The sequence below is a fragment of the Cyprinodon variegatus genome, unplaced genomic scaffold (assembly GCF_000732505.1).
Source record: "Cyprinodon variegatus isolate N-32 unplaced genomic scaffold, C_variegatus-1.0 Scaffold231, whole genome shotgun sequence".
NCBI classification, from domain to species: domain Eukaryota; kingdom Metazoa; phylum Chordata; class Actinopteri; order Cyprinodontiformes; family Cyprinodontidae; genus Cyprinodon; species Cyprinodon variegatus.
This window is the reverse complement of record NW_015150684.1, coordinates 716,671-741,572: the sequence shown is the minus strand read 5'-3', so window position 1 is coordinate 741,572 and position 24,902 is coordinate 716,671. Positions and strand designations below refer to the sequence as shown.

The window sequence follows — 24,902 nt, the reverse complement described above, 5'->3', positions numbered from 1 at the left end:
AACAATTTCAGCAGAATGGGAGAATAGAGATACAATGAAGTAGAATGATGAAAAGGGGTCCCTATGTCCTCCAGCAGTCTAAGCAGCATAACTATAGAGATAGCTCAGGATAACAAGTAAACAGTTACAAATATAGAGACATTAACTGATAAAAAAGAAACATTTTCCACATTTTCAAATATAAAAATATTAGCTAATGTGAAAAAGATCACAACTGCTCTAATAAAATCTTTTTGTTAATAAATTACCTTCATTCACATTTCCCTCATTCATAATATTTTATAGTAGTACCTTAACAGTTAAAATATATATTCCTTTTGTTTGATTCTCCTCTCTTATGTTCTCTTCTCTTGTTCTATGCGATTTATGGATTGATATGGATACGAAATAAGCTTTATTTTGAGCTTGGGTGAACCACTTTTGTACTGATATGGCTTTATTGCTTTGTATTATATAGGAGAAAAAAGCCCATAGCATCACATATCCTCCACCATATAGTTATTTGTTAGTTAGTCCACCCACCAGGAGTGGCTGTCATATGACTAAAGCAAATGTTATCAGCAAACATTTAAATAACCCTAGATATTTACAGTTATGATAGTAGGACTAAAAAAGGGTCTTTTCTTGAATGCGACCAGTTGGCGTGGTATCAGATGGTTGTTATAAATACCCGGTCATCCCGAGATGCCATTCATAGCTGCAGTTCCCTACTGGTGAGCTTAATGGATTGTTTTGACCAGACAAGTTTAGATGGCTGTAGCTAAGTGTGTCACAGCATATTTATCACTCAGAGGAACAGAAAGTCATTTATAATTCAGCAAAATCCCAGAAAATTATGATATTTTACTTCTAGTGGCACTGAACATAGAGAACACTGTGTTTGTATTGAATATATGAAAAGTTTGAGATAATCAATTTAAGTTTTTTCTAAAACATCTTTTTGTAATTTAGGTTTGTAACCTAATTTACCACATGACTGCGTTTATTATCTTATCTATTCTCCAATTGATGTGGAATCTGTGCTTCCCTTCTACAGTTTGGATTATTTTCTCTGAAGGGGCATCAAAGACATTTAAGACAATTTACTTAGCTCTGTGTGACACAGTAACTGAAGAAAGTAGAAAATCATCTGGCAAATCTTCCAACATTCAGGGGAAAATGATCCAGCTGTTTAGTAAAGCCTGGGTTGGCTCTTTATTTCCTGTCTGCGCAGTTTGTCGTCAACTTCAGATGAGTAAAACAGGCAAGATAAACTGTGGAGTGACTCATGTTAAGTCCCGTTGTGTTGGCTTGTTCTTAGTGATAATTAAAGATGACAAAAAAACAAACAAAAAAACAATTTTGAGGTTAAGACCATGTGGTTTGAATCTTTGTAAGTTCATCCCTTTGTGTTTTATAATAGCTGCTTTAAGACTCTTTACTAATGAATGACTTAAATCCTTAATAGTTCTTTTTCATGAGCAATACTTTTAGCTTTATTAGGACATTTTGTATGCTGTGTGTGTGAATATAAAAGCACATGATGTAAGCAGGGCCCACCCAGGAAGTGACTCCACCCTGCAGGGACGCACAGAATTTCCCCCCTTTGCTGAAGTGAGGAGAGAGCGAGCCATGGCTCATAGAGCCTCTCCGTTTGCCCACTCTCAAAAGACTCCATTGTTCCCTGCAGCATGAGCCCAGAAAGAGAGCTAAAGGGAATTATGAAGCTCGCCAGTGAAGCAGAGGCTGGCGGGCGGGGTGGGAGGTGTTGGGTTGGTGCCTAAAACCACACGGAGGACAGGGATCTAGACATAGAGCATCTCTGTGCAACTCACAGCCCACTGCTGGAGGTTTGCCGTAGCTTAACAGCACCTTATGAAAAACTCCACAACATGACCCAAAAAGCACACCTAACTGTCAGAGGGACCAACTGACTTAACGATCCCAAGCAGTACTGCTCTCCATATTTGGTGATGCTTGTCAGTCAGTTTGAAACTGGTTTTGTTTTCTTTCCCCCCTTTCCAATTTGAAGCACAGCTTGAATTGGCCAATCAGAGACAGGGAAGATTTAGCCTTGAGCCACTTGTTAACATCTGTATACTTTGGCTGGAAATAAAAATGAAGTGTCATGAGACTGTAACGGTCACAAGCATATAAGGGGGAGTACAGTACTGGTCAACAAAGAGCTTAGTTGTAGCCATGGTCACTTTATAAAAGAAATGGAAGGAGATGAGCAATTTAGTGATTTTTTTTTTCTTTTTTATTGAAATGGTAGGAACGAAAATGCTGCAATTAAATAAAACCTTTGCACGAAACAAATGGCACAAAATAAAGCAGAAGAAACATATCATTGCAAACATTTGCAGTGTCTAAAATCTAAATCATTAAACATCGCTCCTCTTTCAGTGCACATAATAAACACGTTTTAAAAAGCAAGTAGGGTAACATAAGAGTATTTGTACACACAGTTAGCACAGTTACAGTTGGAAAAACAAAACAAAATACCTGCTTAACACTGAGCTCTAAATCTAAGTGCAGCTTTGAAATGTAATCCTGTGTGCAATCTGCAGTAAATAACTGGACGGCTGTTCTGGCAACATAAAAACAGATGAATCTCCTTATACGCTAATACTATTATTACGTCTAACAACCCATGACAGCACCAAAGCCTGTAGTACATATTTAAGGAGCGGGTGCTGGCTGAAAAACTTCAGTCAAGTCACACTCCTAACACACTTGAAAACCTTTAAATCCTCTGAGCCAGAGAGAGATGACCAGAAACAGTGGCACAAACCCTTCTGCTAAATTTCACAGATATGTATTAGGTTTTAATGTGTCAGTGTTAAAGAGGGCAGAATGTCACGTTACTCCAGCAGACGAGGGCTCCTGTTTCTGCTCCGCTCACCCTCAGACAGCATGCCTATGGTCGGAACAAAGTCTGCACGCTGTGCTTCATACAGTTGGCCGCCATGTCCGGTATTCTGGCTGCATTAGAAACTGTTCTAACTCCTGGTATACAACACTGCTGCTTAAAAGTTTTTGCCCCTTGCACATTCCTTCAGTTCTATTTTTTTGTCATATTTAAATATTGCAATTACCGTATCATAGAACACGTGAGATAAGAACAATCCAGGTCATTACTGAGAGTAGTTTTCTTAGAATGATCTTATTTATTAAAGGGAAAAACTAAAATATGTCTCTTCTCCTATAAAATCATAAATTGTCTCCAATCAACCAGTTTTTTTTTTAAAGTTTAAGTTAATTTGATTAGAAATACCAAGACCTGATCACCACCAGACTTCTAGAAGGCTAAAAGAAAACAAGGAGCAGTGGTGAAACTTTCCAGAAACCAAAGAATAATTAAAGAGCGCATCATTTAGGAGGTCAAATAACATCATCTAAACCACTCCTTCAATTGCCTCAGTTAAAAAAAAGGGGGAAAAAAACACAGCCGACCAAAAATAACTGCCAAAAGAAATGTTTCAATGATCTACAAGACTTTGACAAAAAACTTTGTATTTTATTTTTTGGAAGAAGATTTTCCTGTTATACTGTAGCTGCATAAAACCCAGTCTGATGTTGCTTGGTTACTTCAGAACCTAGATGACTTGCCATAACGGATGGAAAGATTAATGATAATGTGTTAAACTCAAACAGCCCATGTTATACAGTAAAATAATGATTTCATGCATATAAGCCATATGCATGAAATATAGTCCATATCTCAGCGCACCCCAGTGAAGAGAGGCTTAGTCAAAGTCTTTATTGAAATCCAATTAGCCTAACTTTAAACTATATTTTTTTTTCAGAATATTGACTCCAATGTTGCTGAATTAAAATAATTCTGAACAGTGGGACAAAGATTCTCAGCAGTGATATGAAGGAGCGATTGCAATTTATTGCAATATTTAAGTGAGACAAACTAAACTTTGAAAAGAACTCTGCAAGGAGGCCTATACAGCACAGTAAAACAATGTCCTATAATTGCCTGTTCATATTTTGAATATAATCAAATGCTATCCTATGCAACTGCAAGAAAATGAGAAAGTTGTTTGCTCTATCCTATCTAGTTCCAATGCATTATATATTTATATATATATATATACAAACATCCTGGGGGTGTGTAAAAGTATTTTCTACTTTTAACTCCCCATTTCCTTCAGTATTTGTACGCACTACTCCATTTAGATGCTCTTTTCTCTTAAGCTGAATAATTTTGTGTTACTTCACTTTAATGGAGATACATGCTTTCCCCGTGATATCAAATAATTGTTTCTTTTCTCTTGGATCAACTAAATACCTACAAAAAGCACAAAAAACCATCACAATTTGTTTGTCCCCTTGTTTTGTTCACTACAGGAAAATAAAGGAAAAGTGAGCTTCTAACATCAGTAGCTCCTTAAGTTCAGGGAGGTTAGCAGGGCAAACAAAGATGTTGGCTTGTGCACCACTCTTTTCTGTGGTATATATATATATATATATATATCTATATATATATCTATATATAGATATATATAGATATATATATACTAAACCCACATCATTTCGAGTCCAGGTTAGATTAGTTTCGTTCTGGCGTTGTACTTTTTTCCATTATCAAACTCAAAGTCACAGTTCAGTAGTTTAGGATTCCCAGAACTTTACATGCTCCTGTAGCTTGGTGGACTCTTTCCTCAAGGGCTGTAGGAGAGAGAAGAAGAGAACAAGAACCATTAAGTGGTTTTAATTGAATTTATTAGGCTGAATTCATTTTAAAGTTGCTTTACCAGTGATTGTCTATTATTTATGGGAATGTGAATTTAAAGATACATAAGAACATATCTTGTCTGCAGATACAAATAATAAAATACAATTTAAAGCAAACAAAGTGTAACATATGTTTTTAGTTTGTCTACTCCCTTAAAGTATATCTTACATCAGTTTTTTAGTATAACGGTAAGAAATCAAACACAGCTGTCCTATTAGTAGCTGAAAATAACAAACAAAAATGGCTTATTCCAGCTCTTAGCTCCACTCCTGGCAAACACAAACCCTCTGTTCCACAGGATTAAGTCAAGCTGTCATTATAAAACCTGCCAACGTGATGACCACTGCTCATGTAGATTGAAACTGAGTCAATAAACAGAGTAATTTGGAGCCAAGAGAGAGTCCCTTGTCACCATGAATACTTATTTTTTTTACACCTAGAAGCATGGGACTGCATGTCAGTTAAAGGAGCAGCTTTCACCAGGGTGTCAGGGTTGCTTTTTTATTTACAGGGAGACAGAATGTTTTGTTACAATGAGAATAAAACGGGTGTAGGGTTTAGGTCATTAGCCAAGAGAATCTAATGGAGAACTTTAAGGAAACAAGATTTTTTTTTTTTTACAGATTTTCTGCTCCTGATAAACCTGTTACTCACATACATTCATACACACACAAAAACAAGTATGATATTTCATTATGGCATTCTAATTAAGAAGGGCATATTCTGTGGAAACGGTTATTTAGAGGAAACTGTTCATATATTAGGTTCAACACCTTAGACCATTTATGGCAGTGTCAACTTATCACCACAAACCAACAAGCCCCATTACATCAGTGGACATGATGTAATGGGATTGTGTAATGGCTTAACATTTTAGAGAAAGCAAGAGATGACTCTGAGCACTTTTTTTTTTTTCAACATTCCCAGTAGCATCAGTAATTCCTGCTCTCAGAGCTCTGTGTAGTTTACATAAAAGGACAGTTATACAGACCATTTAAACCATTTTGTCAAGATCCAACCACAAACAACAAACTTTTTTTTATTTTATGGGAGAGTAAAACACAAAACAATTTAGTAATAAAAAAAGGCTTTTACTTGTATCCAACCTTCATTACTCTCATATCCATTTCAGAGCCACTTTGTGTGGTTAATAATACAGTTCTGTAAAATCCTAAGAGGTTTATTAGAGAACTTTACTGCATCGTGAAGACCAAGGAAGCCACCCACTGATCAGAGATAAAGTTGTAAAAAGTTGCCGTATAAAACAATATTTTGACTTGTAAATATTCAATAAAACACTGTATGGTATGCATCCAAATAGTTTAAATAGATGCCACAAATACAAAACTACCAATGAGAGAATTCACCAAGAAACCCAATAATAACTGTGGAGAAGCTGTATGGATTGACAGCTCTGGTATAATCTGTTTATTCAGACAACTATTAGTCGTACATTCCCCACAGTTCTGGAAAGCATCCAGAAGAAACCGATGGTTTCTATCTCCAATGCAAGAAGAGTGAGCAATATTTGATGGTATTTTGTGGTATTAATGAGATAGACATAAAGTAAAGATAGAAAATATTCATTACTTATTTGCAGTTTTTTTTTAAGTAATAATTTGGCTGTCACTTATGGGACAACAACCATAGTCCCACAATCACAAATACTACTCCTAAACAAATATACCACATTTAAGATAGGCTTTTTCAGGACAACCATTTAATTAAAAACTGCACATAACTTTTCATTAAACTTTTATAATCCTATTTAATCATGTTTTTGTTTAGCTATCAATGATCTATTAAATAAATATTGGCGAAATAATTGTCAATATACATTTTTTTTGTGCTTTCAGACATTATTAATCTTAAAGGTACAATGAAGGATTTTTGCGGATTTTTTGAAAAGACCTGCCCTCTCCACTATAAAGTCAAGCATCCTTCTTGTTCCACTTCGCATTTATGTGCTACCCTACTTCCTGACTGTCCATCACCTAAAATGAGTTGAAGTTTATCATTCCAACAAATAGTAATAATGGTTCAACACAACACTGTTTACATATGGTCACAGAGGGAAGATATACTTACGAGTATTTGCCCATCTTTCTCCACAGTGAAAGGATTACAGCACCGACAATGACCACTGCCACAATAGCAGCAATCACAATTCCTACGATATGTCCACTGCTCAGGCCCTCTGAAAGATAACGGGCATTTCTTTTAGATCTATAAAACATATTTTTCATTATAATTTTTATTAAATCACAGGCTGTTAAATGGGATTTTTTTTTCTCACCTTCCTGCCCATCTTCAATTTCCATCCTCTCATTTTCTTCAGTCCCATCTATCGCCTCCTTGTGCGCGTTAGAATAAGTTGTTTCGGTAATCGAAGGTAAGGTGTCTGTCACTACAGAGGGTGTGGTTTTTAGAGCGGGATCAGCAGTAGTAATGGGAGGCAGTGAACTTGCCTGGGCAGGAAGGAAAGTTGATTGGGTATAAAGAATCGTGCTCTCAGTAGAGGCTCCCTCAGTTATGGCAACAGTAACCATCTTTAATAGAGAAGTTGTAGGCTTTGTATCTTCTGCTGCCGTAGTGACCTCAGTAAAAGCTTTGGGTGCAACAGATCCACCAGTAATGACAGGAACAGCCTGTGGACTGGTTGGAGGAGGACCAGTGATGATGTCTTCTCCTACCTTCGTGACATCTGTGGGGACTGATGTGGGGCCTGAGGTAGAAATTAGAAAAAAGATTCCAAATAAGATTCATGCTCACATCTTTTTCCCATGCATTAGACAAGCTGGCAGATACAGACAGAAAGGTTCAATCCAAACTGTGGTCACATGCTGGCTTCAGGATGAGTTTTTAATGTTGTTGCTGAAATGTGTGTTTTTGTAATGTTTGAACATTACCCGCCTTTAAAATACAGAACTAGACCACTTTATTATAAAATCTGGTTATGGTAACCTTGCGGCATCACCACCAGACAGAGAATCAAGAAGTAAATGAAGCAGGCAGATTAATTTCCATCTCTCTCTTTGGACTGTTTACATAAAACATGGGTGGTAAAATAAAATGACATTCAACAAAGATGTTCAACGATCTCCGAAGAAGGTGCCACCAAAAGTAATAACCGTCCCAAAATCAGTGCACAGTTAACAAAGGTGGTGTGCATGCCAAACCCAACAACCTCATAGAATGTGCATCCTCCCTCCATTGATCCACCCCTCTTCCTGCTTTTATGTTTGCATCTTTTCTCTGTTTAGGGAAATGCCACATCCTCTGCTTCACTTCCTGTGGAAGAAGTGTCAGGGCGGTTGGAGAATGGTTGTTGACACTAACTTTTGAGGCAAATACGGGCTTATGATGTAACATGTAAGAGTACTTGCACATAAAACAAAATTGGATGTATTAGAGAGTTAATTTGGGCCGATTTTGAAAAGGATGACACTTTAATTTGAGTATTCAATCATGTAAAAAGATTTCATATCAAAACCATTGAGCGTCAAGTTCTATCCAACCTTTAATAATAATGAAATCTAAGGTAATAGCGGGGATTTCCATAGCTTAAAAAGCTATTTGTCCTGCCGATATGTCTTGCTGAAACTGTGACAACTAACATCCCTTATAAAGACTATGAGCTGGCCTGATTTTCATCTTAATGACTTCCCATCAATAGGGCTGGCTTAATCTTTCCAAGTTCTACATCCCTTCAGCCACAACTGAAAATTTAGTCTGGAAAGCTCTACTTGAAAATTAAGGAGCCAGCCTTCAACAGTGGCACCAAAATTACAGCCTGTAATCTACTTTCCACTGACAAAAAGTTGGCTTAAAGATTCCTTCTTCTCTTCTGGAAAAATATGGTTTAACCAACTTATCCCTCAAAACTTTCTTTCTGCCGTGAGCTTAAAAAGAATCTTCTAAACTTAACCCACAGAATCAATATCCACCCATTTCCACTACATTCATCGCTCAATACATTTATAATGATGATGATGATGATAATGAGGAATTCATTATGAGAAAAAAAAAGAAGAAAAAAAAAAAAAAAAACAGAATAGCCCTGAATGGCCTACATCAGCTTTATAAGGAACAGGCAGGCGAATATAACAACATGCTTGTTCCCACTGAAGCAGTACACTAAAGGGTGGGGGGCTTCAGTCTGTTTGTTTGTACCGTCTGTAAATTATGATAAAATGGTCTGTGCTTCACAGAGTATGGCTACGCACTATGTATAATCACCCCCCTAAACTCCTCTAACAATTGTTTCATTATGTGCTCTGTTCCCACAATTAGCTCAGAGTAGTGTTTCCTTCCCACCAAAATAACCTTTCTGGGATAACGCAGCTGCATTTGTGACTAACTCTGTTGCAGCCTACATCTCCTCTCCTTTTTTCCCCCTTTTAATCTACTCCATCTCCCTCTCTCTCTGTGACCATGCCACTCCCTGAGGATAGGTTTTCTGGTGCCAAAAATATTTGAAAGGGCTGAATCATTGGACAGGAGGGTGGAGATAAGAAGGTAGGGGGAAAGGAAATCACAGGGGTGGGAGGGATCTTCTTTTGGGTACTTAGTGAATCAAATCTAGGTAGCTGGGGAAGATGAAGTCATGTTGAATGCTCTCTGCTTTTTAGACATGTAGGGTATAATACTGACAGTTACGTCTAATCCTGAGCACGTCCACGCCTAGTAGCAAACCGCTGAGAATAGGTTTGGATAATTACCATCACATCTGAGTAAACCATTAAAAGGATGTTTTAATTTTGTCAGCTGTTTAAACATAACCATGATGCTGGCATTGTTGAGTGGGCAACTGTGACTCAAGAGCAGTCATCTTTTCATCTAAAATTTGTAGGTCTTGTTGTTTTATGAATGTCCGCAGATTTAAACTACTAAAGGGTTTAAATTGGAGACAACTGAACCACCGCTCAGTTTTTCTGAAAATGTTTCGAAACCTATCCAAGAGTCTTTGTCCATTCTTTAAACCAAAGAAACCAAAGGGCAACATGCAACAATTCTCAGTCATCCGGGTCATTGCAACTACAAAACAGGATTAAATAATCATATCTGAGGGTGCGACTAGGTGATAGTGTACAGTGCTTTGAGTGGTGAGTATAACCAGAGAAGTGCTTTATAAATTCAGCCCATATAAATATATGGGTTTGGCACCAGAGGAGCCTGATAAAGGAGAGTTTGGTTCTATTATAGGAATATAACAATGGGTTGTAAGCATAACTGGGTAAAACTGTCTTGTCAGGTTCAACAACTATATAAAAGTGCAACAAACAATAGTCCTTAACCTGAAAAACCTCAATTTGACGTGGGTAACATTAATGCAGAATTGGAAGCCACCCACTGGCTTCCAATTCTGTATTGAAACAACATGCCTCCTGAAATGTTAGCAAATGCCCTCTTTCCTAGGTTTCAAGAATGATTGCATGCTTTCTGATTATTGTTGGGTCCGTGTGACTCAATGGAGGAGTTAAAGATGGCCTTTGGTGATGTGTGATGGATGGCATCATTAACTGGCGAGGATCTGGTTGGCTGAACTGCCATTTACGGGGAATATGGCCTGGAAGCAGAACTGATAGTTTATTGTTAAGAGCTAAACTGCAAAATGCAACTTCTCTAATGTTTTTTGTTTAACTTTAATAAACTGGACAATAGTACAGTATAGTACAGTATAGAAAATAAGTACATACATGTAGTATATCAAAATTCTATGCTATCTCCACAGCACCAATACAGATGGATGCATTAGGCAGTTGGCTAACAACTTTTCCTCAAGATACCGACGTTTTGGGTCTGCTGCATGCTTTTAAAGGGAAACTGGCTGATTGAGGCAGTCAGAACATTTTTCAGCTTCATCAGCCTAAACCATTGTCAGCAAGTTGTAAACTCACAAATCTGATCTTTAAACACAACAGGAACAAGAGTCCCATTTAGCGTTGGCAACACTGAAAAGAATCTTAAACATCTTGGCAGACAAAAAATACTATGTAACAAGCTAAAAGGAAGCAGATTTCTATATCATTACATAAGAAGCTGGCTTGAAGATTAAATTTATGAATAAAATCTCAGAAAGACACAAGTTAACAAATTGATTGTAGTAAATATATTTGTGCCAGCTAGAAAGACAGTAGAAGTATCTAAAGATGTGAACTCGTTAATATTGTCCTTGATTTAAAAGAAATGCTCTCACATATGCAGGGTGGGAAATGCCACTATCATCAAATACCAAATACAGAAAAGCTAAAAAAGATGGTTTTCCTTCATCAATATTATTTTTCCTTAAAACTGAATTCCTTAGACAGCAAAGTGCTAGAAAATAAATCTGTATTAGCAAAAACTGGTCCTCTCATATCAACAAAAACCCAGAAAACACAAAAGAACCGTAATATTCTGGAAGGCGTATTTCTCCTCAATGCTGTGGTGAAGGTCTGATTTAAAACCCGCTCAGGCATTAAAATATATTACAGATGTTGCTTCCCTTTCAACATCTGTGTGACTGCCAAGATCTAAAGTTAAACTTACTTTTATTAATATCTTTTGGACATAAACACAATTGGTAACCTGTAGTCTTATGAATTTATGTATTTAATGGTTAATACCTAGTTACATTTTAAGTATGTGTAACTAAACCTAAAAATAATTATTTATGTAAATATGACAAAAAATAAATTAAATTAAAAAGCATTTTAATTTAAAGCCTTACTAACATTCGCTGAGTAGCGGAGAAGACAAGGCGGACAAGAAGGGTTTTATGAAGATGGAGAGCTTTGCTTTCTGACTAAAAAAAAAATCCCTATACTTGAAGTTATGGAGTGAAGCAGATATGCAACAACATACAAAGTGAGACAAGAACAAAGGGAGTAGCCGCTACAGTACCATCCTCTGAGACAATCAGCTACCTCCGAGGGCCCCATGTATGTTTGTTCGTGTTAATTCACAGCTCAGTGCAGGAGGGAGAGACGGTGTGAGGGGAGTGTGACTGCGTTCACCTTTGGCGCCCAGAAATGTTTTCATGGCAATGAAGGAGGGAAGGAAAAGAGACACTTGGCCTATCTGGTAGTACTCCCCCACAAAACCAGTAGGAGACATCTCTGAAGATACTGCCGCCCAATACTGTTTAGAGGTTTTAAACACAGGGGCCAGAGTGGAAAAGACAGACACACTCTTATCAACTCAACACAATGAGGCTCCAAACTCCCAAAAGAGTTGTTGTTTTTCTTTTTTATCGGACTAAAGAGAGGACAGAGCGCAGGTCCCATCTGGACTTCATCACCGAGGGCAGAAACTGGCATCAAATCAAGTTGCTCATTATTCTCATGTCCTGCAGGTTTGATTGCAGAACATCTAGAAAACCGCACCCTTCTTATTCTGAAAAGAAACCAAATGAATAAAAAATAAAGCTTTTGAATATAAATGTTTTCTTAGAAACCTTTTTGAACTATTGTTTATCTTCCTGACGTTTAATTGCATAGAATGAAGCAAACACCCAGGTAATACTTTCTTTGTCATCAGTTTGCCTTTTGTGTGCATTTTTCAGGCCCCTGATGACGTTCTTACAGAGGTTAGAGGTTTGTATGTTTCTCTGACTCTGCTACCTTTTGTTAATTTCCTTTCACATTTCATAGAGAAGCTGCTGCAGACTGAGGACGTCAGCACTAAAACAGCCTCTGTCTCCTATTCCTAAAACAGATGTTTCTGTCTGTGGAAATTTTTTAAGCATGACTGCGCAGTTTTTCTTTCCCAAAGTGAGACTGAGCTGGAATTAAAATACCATGTATGTGTCATACGTTAATGTTTCCCTGTTACTTGTGTGTGTGTCTCATATTTGGAGTATGAGGACACATCTGAGACGCTTTTAAGAGTGGGAATCCGACTAAACTGACCTCTTCCTCCAGTAGCCAGATGTGATCAGGATGTTTCAAGGCCAGTGAGGCAGACAGAACTCATTAGAAGAGAGAAGAGGGGCAGGGAATGTGTGGTAGGTAAGCTTTTACAGGATTCTAGTGCTTCTTAGTTAAGTTAGCCACTTTGTATTTTTTTTTTGTACCATATCCTTTTTAAAATACATTTGGAGAGTTAAATTTTCTTTTCTTTCCAGGTTAAACTCATAAGGCTCAGAGGGTTGAGGAGAAAAGGGGGTGTTCCACAGCAAGGGGGTGAGGCGTGAAAGGGGGATTTTAAGTAGCTAAAGCTTAACACCCCACCAAAGATGGGTAAACGCCAAGGGGGCGACGAGTCAGACAGTTTACCAACATACAAGGGCGGGTGGGGCACGTCTCCTGCTCCCTCTCCCTTCAACATGACCCTCTGAAATATATAGGCTTCCACTATTAATACTGCAACCAGGGGGCCCTACCCTACACTTCCTTCAGGCGTCTGATGCCGACTATTTCTCATGGGTTTTTTTCTTTGCCTTTAAGGCAAAGAAAAAAAAACCTAAGAAATTGAGAGATAGTCCTATTAAAAGGGAAGAGATTGAGTTGACATATAAAGCAACAAAAACAAAAAAAAGCTCAAGTATGAGAGGGCAGCGTTAGGGACATATGTGCAGTGTACATTACAGTTCACCCCCCCCTAGCCTTCCTCCTTTCCCGCTTGCGTATGAAAACTACTTTGGGACTCTTCCAAAGGATATTCCCTTTCTTCTCTTTAGCAGTGCCAAGAGTTTACAGACATGAGGCAGCTGAGCTCCCGCTATTACATCATTTTCTTTCCTCTCGTGGCAGAAAATCAAACTCTTCCTGTTGTCTGGACTCAGCAGCAGCAGAAGATAACATGAATGTAGCTCAGGAATATAACAAAGGAAGGAGAGGCTTAAACAAAAAGAAACAACTGTATTTGTCACTGAAATTATTGCTTAGCAACAAAAGAAAAACGTTAAAATTAGCAATACAGAATAGGTACCAGATGTCATTTTCGGGTTAATTTTGTTTAATAAAAATAAATGTAAATATTATAAAATGTAAATATAAAAATGAGCATCAGTGTGTCAGTATAAAGCTACAATTCAAGCCCCGTTCGTTTCCATTTCATCCCATTCTTATTGTTAGATCAGCTTAGGTTGGAGCAGACAAAGAGTGGTGTATGCAGGGCACATGGAGACTGGGGCACACAGGGGGGACAGAGTGTGCTAACGGCAGGACTGTGATAAAAAGTAGACTTACTTGCACGTGTGAAAGAGCAGAGAGGGCCGGCCAGGGCCAGCAGGAGCAGCAGCTGAACTTTCATTGTGGTGGGAAATTCTTCTACGCACTTTTCTCCTGCCAAAAACTGTTGAAGAACCAAGTCAGAGACCTCGCACACTCCAGGGATGTACACTAAAAGGAAGCTCCTCACAAAAAATAATGTGGAAAAAAAAATACAATACAAAAAAGGTATAAAAAAAGAAAATAAAAAAAAAAGATAAATTCTGAGGGTAGGTTTTAGGCAAAATGAGTAAGTCTGTTGAGGTGGATAGGATGTGGAGAGGACAGGAAAGGAGCTCAGGCCACTTTGAGGAAGTGTAAGAAGGGAGAGGGAGGGAATGGCATACAGCATGAGTGAGAAAAGATGGTGAATAACTGAGCAGGGAGGAGGTGGGTGGTTGGGTTGGTGGTAGGGCGGGCGGTTTGAGGAGCAGGTTGTGCTGGGAGGAGGCTCCTCTGAATAAAGATTGTAAGGTGGCTAATGTGGTCCAGCCCTGTACGTGGCTCTGCACCCTGCTCTAGATGCAAGGCCAGGCCTACTGCGCTATCAGTAACTCACACACACTCCCGCACACAAACTTTTAACAGTTTATATAGAGTAATAGATAACTGAGGTAGTTATCAAGACATCACAGAAAACTTCTAGTTATGAAAAAAAAAGTGAAAAGCTACAACAGTTATAGTCTAGACTGTTTTTGGAATAAGAGGAAAAACTAATGACACAAATTCAGGCATTCGCAGAGTTTCACCTCATGTCTTCATGTTTAATCCTTAGATAATACTCTACATATACAGTATAATTATGCCAATTTCAAAGTAGCTTCATAAATACTTTAAATCATTACTCGTTTTCTTTAGAGGACACATTAGCAGCGGGAGCTGGAGGATTTTACTAAATAAAAGCGAGCCTCTAAAGCAGTCCTCACACTTTGGGACTTTTACACAAGCAAACATGGGTGGTCTGCTGAGTTTACAAGCAGTTGAGGACAAACTGTTGCTTGGCACTTGGCTGACACCTATTGGAGAACAAGTTGCAAGTGTGGATGAAAGCCAGGTGAAAAACATTTTCTTAAAAAAAAACATGAAACTTGGTTTTTGTTTAAGTTCTGTTTTACAACAGGCAAAACAATCACAGCCAAAATAAAAGCAATCATGAACACCACCTGTGTAACAGTGGACACAACTCTGTTTCTTTTTCACATTTTCTGAATTTCTTTAGATTTGTTAGAAACCTACCTGTCAGGCAGCTTTTATGAGTTATTTCTTAATCCTACAGGCATGGCAGTTATGGGACCAGGGTAAAACTGAACCAAAAAGTGTTGTTAGTGACAATTAAGACATGATTTAATAAATCATAATTTTAATGATTTAATTTGGTGTCAGTCAGATATTCATTTTGGCGATCTGAAACCTCTTTTTCAAGGCACTTTAGAAAAATGTCCCCATATAGCTTTCTAACTCCAATTCAGTTCATATTTATCTATACCTGTGGGGGATTTAGAGTTCACTTTGTCTAAGATGATTGCCTCTAAAAAGGAATCTAGGAAACATATATCAGGGTTAAGGAGCTCTGACTTTGAAAATGCCACAAAATCTGTTTTTATTTATATATTTGTATAAAAATTCTTCTACATGATTAATGGAAAATATTAATATGAAATTAATCAAAATGGTTTGGGAAGGCCTCTTTACCATCACCCTAATCTAATGCAGGCCTTCAGTTAAGACACACACACACACCCACAGTGACAGCTGATGAAATAATGGCAGCAGACGCAGGCTTAGCGCAGTAAAAATGGCTTGTGACATTTTAATAAACACTTAACATATTTTAACCGCCATACACATATTTATGACACACATTATGCCAGTCCCAGTTTTTTTTTCATTGCTGTTGTTGTTTGTTTTTCTAGATCACTTTTTTACGATATACTGAAATTATGTACATGATGCAAATCCAGAAGGACAAGTAACAAAATACCGTCTCCATTTGCAGCCTTTTTCTTATCAGTCTGTGTTTTTCAAGGGCAAACAGAGGATTTACCACAGTTATTTACAAAGACAACAACATACAAACAAAGAGGATATACATATGCTGGTCATTTTAACACAGCACTGAATGGCAATGAGGAGTATTTCTCTTTTTATTTATCCCTACCATGATAGCTTTGTGACCAACTCATTAATAACCAAGCACCTCTTAAATAACACTTTGAGTTTTGATATTTCAGTGATGGAAATATGAGAGCTCAAAATGTAACTAGAAATAACTTCTTTGTTTTTGTCTTGTATTTTTTTTTTTTTTTCTGTCTTTAGCCTAAAGAAGCTGTACAATAGTGGAAATCAGAGACAATACTTAACTGTACATAGACAAACTGAACATCACAATTAACAAACCAGAGCATTTGTCCATTTTTTGTTCTGCAAAAAGAAAAGAAAAAACATTGTATTTGTTTTATTAACAAGATTCAGCTTAGTGTTGTGCAAAACCTGCTCTTTGTTTTTCCAATTTGAGTCTCATCATTTATTGTTCAACTTTCTCATTCTGCTCAGAAATTCTATGCACTTTTGCCACAGTTATAAAGATGCTTAGCTTAGGACGCTATACATCAGAAAACTGGGTATAAATCTAAAGAAAGTTAAATTCTGGCTTGGAACCCATTTATTAAAGAAAAACATATAATGCCTTCTGAAAGCTAAAAGGAATCTGAACATGCATGGCAAACCGAAGCCGGCCCCATTGAGACCTGGTGTTATCAGCCATCCTGGGTGAACCGGACTCTTTCAGGTGGCTCTGACTAAAAGTCTGGGTCAATATAAATGAAACTAACGCTTACTGAAAGGGACATTTACTGTTAAAAAGGAAATATATGTAGAAAAATGTTAAATAAGTGTTTTCATTAGTTAATTGACTTGACGTCTGCTTACAAACCTTTGGATGGTATTGAAAAAAAAAATCACAATGTAAGCCTGTGGTATCAGTCAACATTTAAAATTATTCATTTATGTTTTGTTTACCTACTTCAAATAAGGTAACATTGTTAAAAAAAAAAAAAAAACAATAACAATAAAAACGGCAGAATGTCGGGCTATGATGATAAAACCTGTATGAGCGACGTTTAAGCAAATATTAAAATTCAGCTGCAATAGCCACTGTTCAGATAGGTTGGAGACAAATATTTGTGAACTAAAAAACATGGAAATGTAAAACAAAATGCATTGTAACAAAAAAAAAAAACAACTATGGGCCCAGCTTATACTGTCTATCAGCAAAAAGTTGATTTTAGGGTGAGTGACAAAGATCCCTCTCTCTGTATGCTCAGACCTTATAAAAACGGGAGAAAAGATGAAGTGCTGTATCAATTGCAAAAGATGGTTGCAAACAAAGCAGCAAGGGTACCAACACACGTGGCCCATGAGATTTTGCAAGACAGAATTCCCTTTTTTAAGTATGACATTACCTTTACAGGCGATACTGACAAGCATGGAGGAAGGTGTCACACCTCACTATTTACACGCAGCGTGTTTGATTAGAACGACAATGTGTGAGAAACAGCAGACAGTCTGTGAAAGCATTATTATGTGCTTAGAAATGATGAAGATAATACAGCTTCTGCTGACAGTAAACTTTACCAGATCACACATTGCATCTGACAGATCTCTTAATATTAAGGTCTTTGTGCGCTTACAGACTACTTTTTTATGCCCAAAGATGGTCAAAAAATTTTTTATATCAGGCACAGACATAATAAAGGTCTCAAAAGATTTGCATTCTGACAATTTTTTTCTTTGGTCTGCTTCTCTTTGCAGAATTGTTTAGTAACATTTGCAGGTATTTAAGTGGAAACAGCATAGCTCTATTATTTATGGCAAGATGCTCAAAAAGCAAATGCCCCCCCCACCTTCTTTAAAAGTAGGGATGTTCTATGTCATCCATTATAGTAACCGCTTATTCCCTAATGGGGTCACTGGTGGGACTGGAGCCTATCCCAGCAGTCAATGGATGATAGGTAAGGGAACACCCTGGACAGTCCGCCAGTCCATCGGAGGGATGAACAAAACACACTCACTCTTAAGGGCAATTTGGAATGTCCAATCAACCTAACATGTAGGTGTTTGGACTCTGGGTGAAAGCCGGAGAACCCGGAGAACCCCCACGCAGACACAGGGTTCCCCCAGGACTCAAACCCAGAACCATCTTGCTGTGAGGCAATGATGCAAACCACTCCCCCACTGTGCCACACAGTAGGGATGTTTATTTTCTGTAATGTTAAATCTAACCTAAATAAAATGGAAAGGATGCTTTGCAGTATTTTCTTCCTGGTCAATTCAGTCAACAGAATTAGTGATCGTCAAGATGTTTTACTTGGCACATCAGAAGGGGTTGTTTTTGCCTTGAATCTCACACTATGCATGCTATTTTAACATCTTTTTCTTATCTTTGAATCATAAACACTGACCAAAACCAGAGCATGCAAGGTTTTACATGTTGTTCAGAATTCTTTGATTTGATTTCAATGTAAATTTTGCAGTTCACTTAATTATTTAACCAAAGGAGCAATTTCTTTTGAGCAAAAGAAGGTTTAACAAAACGAGTTTTAATCATAGGGGGGGAAAAGCCCACACATCTATTAGAAAATGTTGATTTGAAGCATGGTTCATCATGTTTAATCATCTGATTATATACTTTACAAACAAGAGTTATAAGGAAAATATTTTGACCAAATCAGCCGGGACATGTGTTAGTAATGTACCAGGTCTTATTAGGGCCATATCTTAAAAAAACTTTTCAAATGTGGAGATGCACGTTCATTTTATCCTATTTAATAAACATTTAGCATAGCAGGTAATGGCATAAAATACATTTTGTAAAGACCAGAAAGCATTGTGAGTCATTAGTCCTCTTTTTAGGAGAGTAAAAATAAAGGTTTTCCTGTTTTGACCAGTAGATGGTGCTCCACTCTAACATATTTTCCTTTTTCCATATTGTTTTCAGATCAACATCAGCAAAGAAAGAGCAAAAAAAAAAAAAAAAAGGTTTAGAGCAAGAAAAAGTTACAATCTTGGAAAATCTTTGTTGTGTTTGCAGGAAATGTGTTTTGCACTCAATAACCTTCAAATTAACTTTTTTTTTTTTTTACAAGAAGTCTAACCTTTAAAATGACAACCTATAGCGCAAAAAATATCTGAGAAACATGAGAATTCACAGAGGATTGACAACACTTTGGCGACTTGTGGCTCTTCAAACATCGTGTTTACATCTTGGCACTGCCAAGCACATAAAAGTCCGTCCTGTTGTTTTGTGTTTTTTTTTTTTTTATAATGATTGTCTTTGGACCCCTCAGCCACTTGTATTAGAAAAAAAAAGGCCAACAAAATTTTAGAAAAGTACTTTCCAGTTTTTTTTTTCTTTTTGGATTGTCTTCCGTTTCTTCACTTCAGTGAACAGAGGAGGTTGTCCACTACAAAACCCACAACATTTCTTCTGTTTTGACTCACAGTTCATTTTAGACAATGGAGTCCCAGTCGAAGTCATCCTGGATATCGTCAGCGGCGAGCATGCGTCTCACCTGAAAGTGTCCAGGAGGCAGAGCGTGTTGCTGCTGGCTCAGCTGCCTGTGATGACCTATAGCGGAGAAGAAAAAACGCACAAAGATCTAAGAGCAACTTGTGTATTAGTGGAAATGTGGTTTAAATACGCCACATGAAGCTGTTTACATATAAGGGGATTACAGTGTGGTTAGTAAAGCTCTTAATAACACATCAGCGTCTTACACACGCAGAAACAGTGTCTCCATAAAATGCACATTACGCTATGAAGCACATTATGTACTTTCTGCATTTTCTCAGACCTTATACAGACTAGAACTGGTATTTTTAGCACTACCTGAATGGTTTTGGCAAAAAGAGGGAAAAAATGCCTTAAAAGCCTAATAAGATCTTTATCCATAACTTTTATTGACTATAGCCTAATATTCCTTTTTGCTAGTAAATACTGTCAACATATTACCCCATGTTTCCCTTTCCTTCTTGTTCTTGGAGACACATTTTTTTTCCATGTACTTAACCCATGAAAGATTGATTTAGCTGATTTTGTTAGGTCTGACTCATAAAACTAACAAGAAAGCATCAAGAATGTGATAAAAAGAAGTGTATTTTAACTTATTTACATATGTTTTAAAAAAGCCAACACTTTAGAAAACATCATAACACCTTTAACAAGTTTCTTGATTAGAGTCACCTGTCATGCTGGGAGCCGTGTTGCTCATTGGAGGCATGTGAGGGTATCCTGGTGGGACCATCAAAGAAGAAATGTTCTGTCTCGAATCCATGTACATGTTGACTGTGAGAGAACAGATAAAAGGGCAATGACTAACTGTTGGATTAGTGTACAAACTTTCACACATCCATTTTTGCAGAACACAAGCTGTTACCCAGCATTTTGCATACACAACTGCATAGCTTTCTTATGCTGGTACCCAAATGCCTGATGAAATGTTTTCCCCAAATCCACATCCTCAATAGATTTAAAGTGAGCACATGCAGAGATCCCCCTGAATTTTACACCAAATGCATAGTGTTAGAGGTAGAAATGAAATAGGAGGGTATCTGAGTGCTGAATAATTAAAGGTTAATTTTAAATAAGGTTTAAAGGTGAAAAATCTCTTTAAATCTTAAACTGAATATACCTAGTTGTCTGCTGCTGAGGGATATGGAAATATGCTTCAATAAGCTGAAACATTCGAATGAATGTCCTGGACATTCAAATTAAAACATATATGGCTTTTAAAGCATTGTTCAGCCTATTTATAGAGCATCTATATCCAGAAAATCTTATTAGTTCAATATATCAAAAAAGATAAAACATACAGTACAAGTGTCACCAAGGTTTAGAGCTACTTCATTAGTATTGAGTCATATTAAGGGCTACAAATACTGACCTATGAAGTGGAGAGGGTCAGGGTTCACATAAACGTCATGCCTAATAAACATATTTTTATTGTTTCTTTTAATTTTTAATCTTCTTTTAGATATTGTAATTTTGAAATGCTTAAATGTCCTATATAAGCAATATGATTAAATGATTAAAAAAGAAGAACAAAAGAATGATATAAAATTTCATATTTAGCCCAATGGTGAGTTGTTCTCTTTTTTGCTGAGGGCATCCCATGTGGACCTTGTCCATGTTAGTGTCCTCTGCTATAGCATTTTGCATCCATAAGCCAAAGTTATGGTCCTGTTTTAGGTGTTTCTGTTACTTTCTTATAGCCATGGCTTTCAGATGGTATTTATTTATTGTAGAAATAAAAAAAAGAGCCTATTTTGTTGTCTGCTTATCCATGTGTCTCATGTTTTTTCGGTCATAATAATAATGACTGCAAAGAAAAATGGCAAAAAGCAACAAAAGTTATAGGACATTGGAAATAGGGCTAGTTATAAGAGCTCTAACTCTTTAAAATTCACATTTTACCTTGACCTTCCAAATTTCTTTTTCCTTCAACTGATCAGAGAGATCAAAGTTGAGCTTTAAATTGACGCGTTATTCCCTGTTGTTTAGAATAAAGAGGACTGCGTTGACCCACCTGTCCCAATGTGTTGGTTGTGTTGCCCATGGTGATTGTGGTGGCCGGGCTTCGGGTGCATTGGAGTGGGATGTTGTGTCGCTGACGGTACTGCTGGGTGTTGGACCTGAGCTTGTGGGTGAGTTGCACTCTGAGGGGGGATGACCCCTGTGGCTGTGAAGAACTGGTTAATTGAAGAACACAGGTCTGCCATCTGAGTGGCATCAAGGGTCCAGTTGTTGAGCTCAGCCTGCCTCATACTCTCCTTCAGACCTGTTAGAAGACAAAAAAATAGACTGTGATGAACTGAACATACTGTAGGAGTGCCACAGGACTGTGTGCTCAGCATAACACCGTTCACCTTTTTAAAGGCAAAAATGCAGCTCCATCCAACACTAGAATAGGGGACTTCCATTTTGCTTAATTTTATAGTGAGAATCATGGCAAAAATACTGGGACCCCTTATAAGTCTACCACCTAAAAGGATTTCTAGACCACAATACTTTCCTAAACACAAAAGAACAGCTGAGGTTTATCAAAGGGGTAGGTGGAAACACTCTTCTACCAAACTCACATTAATCAACTTAACTGTTGACCCCACTTAGACTTGGCATTCAAGACTAAAATTGAGATGTACAAACAAATTTGTTCAGAAGCAAATTAGAGAGCTTTCTCTGGCAAAGCAGCAACATTTGGTACATTTGGTACTAATTGACAGACCTAATGATAACAAAAGGAATCTCCTCCAGGTAAATAAAACTGACCCAAACTATCCAGGAGTCATCCTTCCCTTAATCATATATGATTCAATCAGCAGGACAAAAAGGTGAACTTGATCATTTTAGGGCAGATTACCTCTGTTATATTCATGTGGGTCATTCTTTAGTCAGGGAAACATATAGGGATCTAAAAGCTTACAGTATACAGGATAAATAGAATTTTGTTTTATAGTAAACTATGTTCTTCACCTGAACATGTAAAAAAAAAAATATACAGGGGCCGTTAAAGTGTAAGTATTTTCCTTCAATTCATACTTTGCTGTAATCAAGACTAACAGGTTATTATTTAAAATGTTTCCTACCAGAAAGTTTCCAAAGGCTTTTGGCCACCATTTGTAAAAAAGCACACTTTACTTAGTAGGACTGAATCCCACATTTGATTTCTGGAGTATTCATTCACTTCCTCCATTTACTCCCTCCATCAGCCTGGTTAATTGATGGTCGCCTTGCATTCATGATCTGGTACATTGTGGCTTCTTGGCGTTGTGGGCATAGATTCCTGTACCTCATTGACTGCAAAGGTCATGGTCTAAAATCGCTTCTTTGCTTCCTGATTTTTACCTTGAATACTTCTATCATCTTCTCCTACCACTCCCTGATGTCTGTCAGCTAGAGTCCATTGAGAGAGGATTTCCTATACCCGCAGAGCTATGTCCAGGTTGAGGTGTCTTTTGTCTGTCTCTCTTACTTCTTTCTTGCAGGATGTAATAACCAGGTGTGGCTCCAAATTCTTCAAAACGAATCATAGCAAGCTTAAGGAAGAAAGGTAGAAGTCTGATTTTTAGCTCACTTAGCATGGTAAACAGGTCTACCTTCTCATTATTTTCTTTTACTCCTTGTATGTCCTCAAATTAGAGTTTGTCTTTCCAATCTCCATATGACTGAGTTCCATGCTCGCCCCAAAGTTGCCACATTCTGGTACTCTGCTTTCGGTTCCTTGGCTGATAGGAAGAATCACTGCTGTCCATCTCTTTACTATTTCTCGGATGAACCTGCTTAAACTAGCCAATCTTACCTATGAGTTACTTGACAGAGGCTCACCTGCCTGTTCGCCCTCCAAAGCTCCAATGCCACTTTAAAGTGGAAAGGCGGGAAAGAGACTTAGCCATTAAAGTCAAACACCTGACAATCCCAGAGTCTGCAAGTTTGGTCATCTCCTCCAGGACTTCCTGATTGACCACAAAGAGTATAATTTCATTTCCATCTTCTCAGTCAATATCCAACATTTCCTGCTAAGAGAATAAATCTCCTCACCCTTTCTACCAAATATCAATGTAAAACCTCACAGGGAACCCAAAATATCCATGTTTTCTGCAGTCATTTTCAATTTTAATGCTCTGTCCATAATTTGCAACTTAAACTACAGTCATCTCGAAGCAAACTGACAGAGTTGCCACCTTCCATCACCAGACTATTGGCAGGTGCTCACACCGCAGAACAAGAGCAAAACTTGAAGCTCTGTTTCAAAAATATATACACAGCAAATAAATACAGTGTACTACTCCACCCCAGTCAAATGTAAGAACCCTGTGGTGACAGAAAAAACAGAGTCTTTGTGCTGTATTCTCAGAAGCATGCCACAGACAGTGAAGGATTGTGCTATGGCAGTGTGAGGGAGGTCAAGCGTTACAGAAACAGAGAGCCAGCAGCAGCCTGTGTGTTGTAGGACGGGCCTTTTTCATCAGTCCTGTATAGATGTTTGTTGGCTTTGTGCACTGACCGTGATAACAGGCTGTTACTGAGCTGGGACCTAATTGGATTATTCACATTATACAATTGAGAGGGGTTAGGGTGGGTGTGAGACAGCCTATGAGTGCATGTCTAGTGCGTGAGCTATGGCAAAAACAAGTGGCAACCTCACTGATGCAGGATAATGAGTTTTATTAAGCCAGTGTTATAACTAGGCTGGTTATTATTATACTGGGCCTGAAGGGTGAAGGTAAATAAGACGGAAACATAATGATCTAATCAAAGGAGCTGATTGAAATATTTAGGATAAGGAAATTATTTACTCTTCAAAGTCCCATTCATCTTGGATATGTTGATTTGTTTCCATGTTACCTTGAAACGGAGAGAGATCGACGTCAGCCCAGTTATAGCTGGTTGCGATGCGGCAGCTCTCTTTCAGCCAGTCCAGGTTCGGGTACCAGTCGGACGACATTCCTGACACACAGTCAGCAAAGAGAGAAAAAACAATTAGGCTACCTTTAACAACATTTATGATCAATGGACAAAACCTCATGTACAGCATTTATAATGCTCCATCTTTGAGCTTAGAGTTTATGAGAAGCAGTAGAAAAAACATATCTCTTCTGCATTTGAAAAGTCCATCAAAAATATAACTTCAATGTCCCAAACACATTTAAGTAATACCTCAGTGACACATAACCACATGTCAACATAGAAGACAGGCTGAAAGGCATTAATGGAAAATAGCTACAAAAAAATTGACACTAAAATGAACTGTAATTAAAATATATTGATAATAACAGTCATCTTTTCTTTTCAAAAGTTGTTTTTAAGCAAAGGTTTCCCCTAATTCTGTCATAGTTGAGGTAATGATTAACTATACGGCATGAAGTTAAAGACAAATTCATATGCAGAAGTTTTAAGGAAAATAAATGCTGTAAATGTAAACCTC

The 24,902-nt window shown here is 37.6% G+C and overlaps 2 protein-coding genes across 4 annotated transcripts in view; both read right to left on the bottom strand.

Moving 5' to 3' along the window:
- Positions 1–3,509: 3,509 nt before the first annotated feature.
- On the bottom strand, positions 3,510–14,279 carry LOC107088880. Its single transcript, XM_015381336.1, has 4 exons — positions 13,900–14,279; positions 7,023–7,451; positions 6,815–6,923; positions 3,510–4,659 (listed from the first exon to the last, which is right to left on the bottom strand). The coding sequence occupies exons 1-4, from the start codon at positions 14,270–14,272 to the stop codon at positions 4,653–4,655; spliced, it is 918 nt and encodes a 305-aa protein (XP_015236822.1). The 5' UTR covers positions 14,273–14,279; the 3' UTR covers positions 3,510–4,652.
- Positions 14,280–19,045: 4,766 nt separating this feature from the next.
- Positions 19,046–24,902, bottom strand: part of foxj3 (forkhead box J3) — a 94,313-nt gene continuing 88,456 nt past the window's right edge. For all 3 annotated transcript variants that reach the window (XM_015381341.1, XM_015381343.1, XM_015381342.1), the window contains 4 exons: positions 24,323–24,424; positions 21,504–21,755; positions 20,162–20,263; positions 19,046–19,546 (listed from right to left, as the gene is read on the bottom strand). In XM_015381341.1, coding sequence (XP_015236827.1) covers positions 19,428–19,546; positions 20,162–20,263; positions 21,504–21,755; positions 24,323–24,424 — 575 coding nt within the window. In that variant the 3' untranslated portion in view covers positions 19,046–19,427. The remainder of the gene's footprint in view (positions 19,547–20,161; positions 20,264–21,503; positions 21,756–24,322; positions 24,425–24,902) is intronic.

Excerpts from the sequence above, each read along its gene's own strand:
- LOC107088880 (XM_015381336.1), bottom strand. The coding sequence starts at position 14,272 with ATGCTGTATGCCATTCCCTCCCTCTCCCTTCTTACACTTCCTCAAAGT. Across the intron at positions 7,452-13,899 it reads CTGCTCTTTCACACGTGCAA|GCCCCACATCAGTCCCCACA; the intron begins GTAAGTCTACTT and ends TTTCTACCTCAG. Across the intron at positions 6,924-7,022 it reads AATTGAAGATGGGCAGGAAG|AGGGCCTGAGCAGTGGACAT; the intron begins GTGAGAAAAAAA and ends GTTATCTTTCAG.